Below are 4,851 nucleotides of genomic sequence, written 5' to 3' on the forward strand. Positions count from 1 at the left end.
TAACATTTTGATACCTTGGAAAAACATTTTTTAGAACATTTTACACAACAACAACAACTGATTTTTACTCCAGGATCTTTCAACTGAAGATTTTCTATGAAATTACTGCGACTGAAAAACAACTTTAAATGTTTAACATTGAAAATCCTCAGTATGTCGATTCTGCAGTGAGGAAGAGGAGGAACTTTTGCATTTGCAGAACAGTTTTTTGAACTGATATCCAGACTGGATGCAGCCTCTCGACATTTCTATTAAACTCACACCTTTAAACATTTTACTGGAGGTCCTGGATGAAAACTGTCCCCAGATAATAAATACAATTGTTCTGTTGGGTAAAATGTTTATTAGTTTAGTTTATTAGGATCCCCATCAGCTCCTGCAGCAGTGTTTCCTCCTGAGGTCCACGACAATAACTCACAGAGAACACTGAACAAAATAACAGGACTAAAACACTGACAGCTCCTGATGATACAATAATTAAGATAAATGCTGTTTCATGATTTCATTTGGTCAGTAGCTGCCATTTTGGGGGCTAAATTTAGCTCTGATGACCTGATGATTATTGTAATATTAGACCAAGTATTTACATCATACTGTACATTCACATTTACATGTTTCCATACACACATTACATGAGCATTTAAAAGAGTAGTAAAAACAATATATTTTACCATGCGTGATGTTCATTACAGTGAATGAATCATATTATATGGGTCACCTTTTTGTAGTTTCATCTGGAAAACACGAAAATATGATTAAACTAACAGAAATCAATCACTAACTAAACGTCCCTGCGCCACAGACAAAGACAGACCCTTCACATCCTGAGACACACGACACAGTCAGACTTACCTCTGATATTAATTCATTCAGCTTTGACAACTAAACTTTGTCTGTTTCATGGATCTCAGTTGGAGTCAAAAGCTGCTGCTCCAAGAGAATTTTAAGCTTTATTGTTCTGTTTTTCTTTGTTTGTGAGACGATAATGTCATGTCATGTTATCGTCTGTGCTACATGTGTTATTACTTGTCTGTAATTCATTTAAAAACAAAAAAAAAATACTGACATCAGGCACAGCCACACGACAGGAGGGAGGAAGCTACACTAACATTTTCATACAATCAGCAGCATCAGCAGAGAAGCTGTGACTGTGATACGTAAGGTTACAAGTAGCTTCCACCTCCTCCACACGTGCCAGGTGGAAACCAAGCACCACGTTTGACAGGTCTAAACTCATTCCTGAGTCTTGTATTCAGCTCTTCCTCTGCTCTCTGTAATGATGATGATGATAATCTACAGAAAGCAAAGCAAACATGAAGTCAGAGGAACGCTGCACATTAAAGGATGGTTCAGGGATGTCTTCATGTCTTTGTTCTCAGGTTCATCAGGTTCAGGTTTGCACTTACAAAACCATATTTCCACCCTGAGAGGTGACTGAGGAGGAACACTAATATGGAGGGGGAGATCCAGAACATAATCAATAATCAATGATTGATCAGTAAACCTGATTTTATTATTTACACAAAACAAAACTGCATTCATGAGACAGGAAGTGATTAAAAAAAGGTCTCACTGTTTTTCTGAGTTGTGACTGAAATAAGTAGCATCACAATGATTATTGACAAACGCTATAATAAGTCAGTCAGTTCGTTAAATTAAAACAAATTTCTAAAAACATCCATGATTTTTGTCAGTTTAATAAACTGTTACTCTGGTGTTTAAGTGACGTCACGTTTGGTGAAGAAAGCATCATGACCTGTTCAGGACTTGAGACTCAAAGTTCAGGACTTGTCTGAGTTGACTCAGGACTCGACTCAGGACTCACTTGTGACTTGCAACAATGACTTGGTCCCACCTCTGTTAGGGACTGTTCATTATTTATGAGGGGGGGAGGGGTGGTGCAAAAAGATGGAGGCATGTCAAATAATTTTTTAAGCACCGGGGAGGGACTAATGTTTTATATTTTGGTTTAGAGGAGGGGCATACAAATTTAAATGGTTGTATTTTGTATTAATTTACTGCCTAGGTTTAAAGACAATATTTAATAAAATTGTATTTATTTAAAATTAAAATGTATATATTAATGTTTTTAAGAATATATATTTTTAGAATTTTAAAAAATTATATAATTAGATATTGGTATCAAATAAAATTTAAAAAAAAAAAAAAAACATTTTTTAAAGAGAACATGCCCTCCAAACCCACATTTAAAAAAAAAAAGAAGGAAAAAGTTACACCATTTATCACAGCAGGAAACTGTAAAAATGGAAATTATTGTTGGATTTTCCAATTTCCAACAGTTATTGAACACATTGTGTGAGATATAAACACCTCTGCAGGAAAAAAAATCTGAGCTTAAAATAGTGATATTTCATCAAAATCATCTTGTAAAATTTTGTAAACATAAATTGTTTGTATGAATTAAGCAGCGTGCACAACATGAGTGAAAAACATTTAACTCTTAAACATCAAAGGGTAAGTTTCAAAAAATATTTATATTATGATGGAGGGAGGATCATTGATTTTCCTCCAGTCACTCAGGGAGGCTCCAGGAGAAATATCTGGAGCTCAGGGAGGGTCACACCCCATCTACCCTCCTCTGATAAGTAAAGAACAGTCCCTTATGCTCCCTGAATTCAGCTCAAACTTCCTGTTGTCTCTTGAACATATAGACAGTGGAAGTGTCATTTCATCAGACTGTCAGGGTCTGTTTCATACTGAGGGAAAATAAAGACATGACCATGTTTTTACACCAACACTCTGCTGACACTGACAAAGTGATTGACCTAAAACATGCAGCTGGATTAGTTTGTGATTTTAATATGGAGAAATGATCTCTGCATGTCATCTCATAACCGTCTGAATTAAATGGAGAGATTTGATGTTCTGTTTGTATCTGATCCGTGATTAAGGTGGAGGGCTGAGTGATTTTATAGCCTCAGGGAAAAAACCAGAGCACTCCATATTTGAGAATGTTTTAATATCCACGGTTTGTTTCACACGTACACAATCACAACAACCTCCTGATGCCTGAGAGTCCCGCTGGATATTTACACTGGCTTCATGTTGGTACAGCGCTCCTCTAATGGAGGTGTCTACATGACAGAAACATGTGTCACATCAAAACATGATTTACATCTAATCAAACAGCCGAGGGTCTGCACTGTGGGGCCACACACTAACACCTGCTGCTGACAACAAGTTCAACTCTTATTCACTACAACATCTTCTCCTCGCGCTCCCACGGCACCGGGTCCTGCTCCTCCTCCACGTGCGTGTTCCTGCGCCCCGTCCAAAAGTGCTCCACATCTGGGAACGTCTTCTCCTTCTCCTGTGACACCGCGTTGGCCACGGCGTTGGCCCCGACCTCTGCTCCGTTACCCTCCGTTTTGGGGCATTTGTTGCTGGGGGGGTGTTTGGAGCCTCTGCAGGTCGCGATGAACCAGATGGTGATCAGTCCCTGACGCACGTCATCGTACATGGTCATTAAGATGACGGGAGACAGCGAGCTGCATGCGTAAAGGAGGACTTGGGCAAAGATGATCAGCCCCACGGGAGGTTTGTTGTACCCGAGCCTGATCCAGGTGAACGTGCCCCACTCCGGCAGCAGCATGAGCCCCAGAGCTCCGCTCAGACACAGTAACACCAGGGTGACTTTGCTCTGGTGCTGCGGGCTGGGCGCGTGGTTCACCGCGGTGTGCAGCGCTTTGGTGTAGTAGGCGAGTGTGAAGATGACCGGAACCACGAAGATGGCGGTGGGATAAATCTTGTAGAACAAACGCATGAAGTCAGACGCGCACACCGGCATCTCAGAGACGCAGATGGTGTCGCGGCCATGCGGCACCAAAGTGGCGAAAAGCATCTGTGGAATCGGAAACATCATGGACACAATCCAAATGAACGCCAGGGCTCCGTGGATCCACGTCGGGCTGTGGAGGGGCCCCGTGGCGGCGCTGGGGACCAGCGTGTGTTTGGCTCTGGTGGTCACCGCCAGGATTAAAGTTTTTGCGACCACACAGGAGTGCTGGAACCAGTCCGTGGTGCTGCAGACAAAACTCCCCAGGGTCCAGGTCTGCTTGTAGTAGGTGACGGCGCGCACGGGGGCGCACAGCAGCAGGATCACCAAGTCCGTGGAGGCCAGAGAGGCGAGCAGCGCCTTCACCTCTGAGCCCCTTCCGTTTCTAAAGTCACGGATGAAAATCAGCAAAACCAGCAAATTCCCCACCGCCCCGGACACACAGATCCCGATGAGGATGACAGGCATGGCTGTCCGGGTGTCCTCCCCCTGCAGGAGCTGAACTCCTCCAACGAAATCAAAGAAGGACACATTAGCTGGTCGATCAATATCCATGTCGTCCTCTGAGGGTGTGAAGTTACAGCTCCTTAAAGTAAAAAAAAAAAGATATTAAAATATTTCTGTGTCACTTTTCTCCGCAGGTTTGAGGTCCCGAGGAGCTGCTGTCCAGGGCGCGCGGTGCTGAAGCGCTGCTGACGGGGTCGTGATCGCATCAGCAGTGGGTGAGCAGACTGGCAGGTAGGCTATTTCAAGTGCTGCCATTTAGCGTCGTCAACCGCTCACGTCACTGTGCTCCGGGCTGCAGGCAGGATCCCTCAGAGGGATCAGAGCTGCTGTGGAGTGTCACACATCCTGTCACAGTAACACTCTGAGTTATCTCTTTATATTCATATGCAACATGTTAAAGGAGAACTGTGACTTTTACTGAAGTCACTGAGCAGTGAAATGTTGAATTAAATCATCACAACATGCTGCAACAACTGCACACAAGTAGTCAACAAGGAAACACGTTCCTTCAGTATATTTTACACTGCCTTAATCTCGTCTTAATGTGA

The 4,851-nt window shown here is 42.8% G+C and overlaps 1 protein-coding gene across 1 annotated transcript; it reads right to left on the bottom strand.

Annotated features, from left to right (window-relative positions):
- Window positions 1–2,963: 2,963 nt before the first annotated feature.
- On the bottom strand, window positions 2,964–4,631 carry LOC117267450 (G-protein coupled receptor 151). The gene has a single exon (XM_033643372.2). The coding sequence runs from the start codon at window positions 4,349–4,351 to the stop codon at window positions 3,218–3,220; it is 1,134 nt and encodes a 377-aa protein (XP_033499263.2). The 5' UTR covers window positions 4,352–4,631; the 3' UTR covers window positions 2,964–3,217.
- Window positions 4,632–4,851: the final 220 nt, after the last annotated feature.

This window comes from Epinephelus lanceolatus, chromosome 15 (genome assembly GCF_041903045.1).
Source record: "Epinephelus lanceolatus isolate andai-2023 chromosome 15, ASM4190304v1, whole genome shotgun sequence".
NCBI lineage: Eukaryota > Metazoa > Chordata > Actinopteri > Perciformes > Serranidae > Epinephelus > Epinephelus lanceolatus.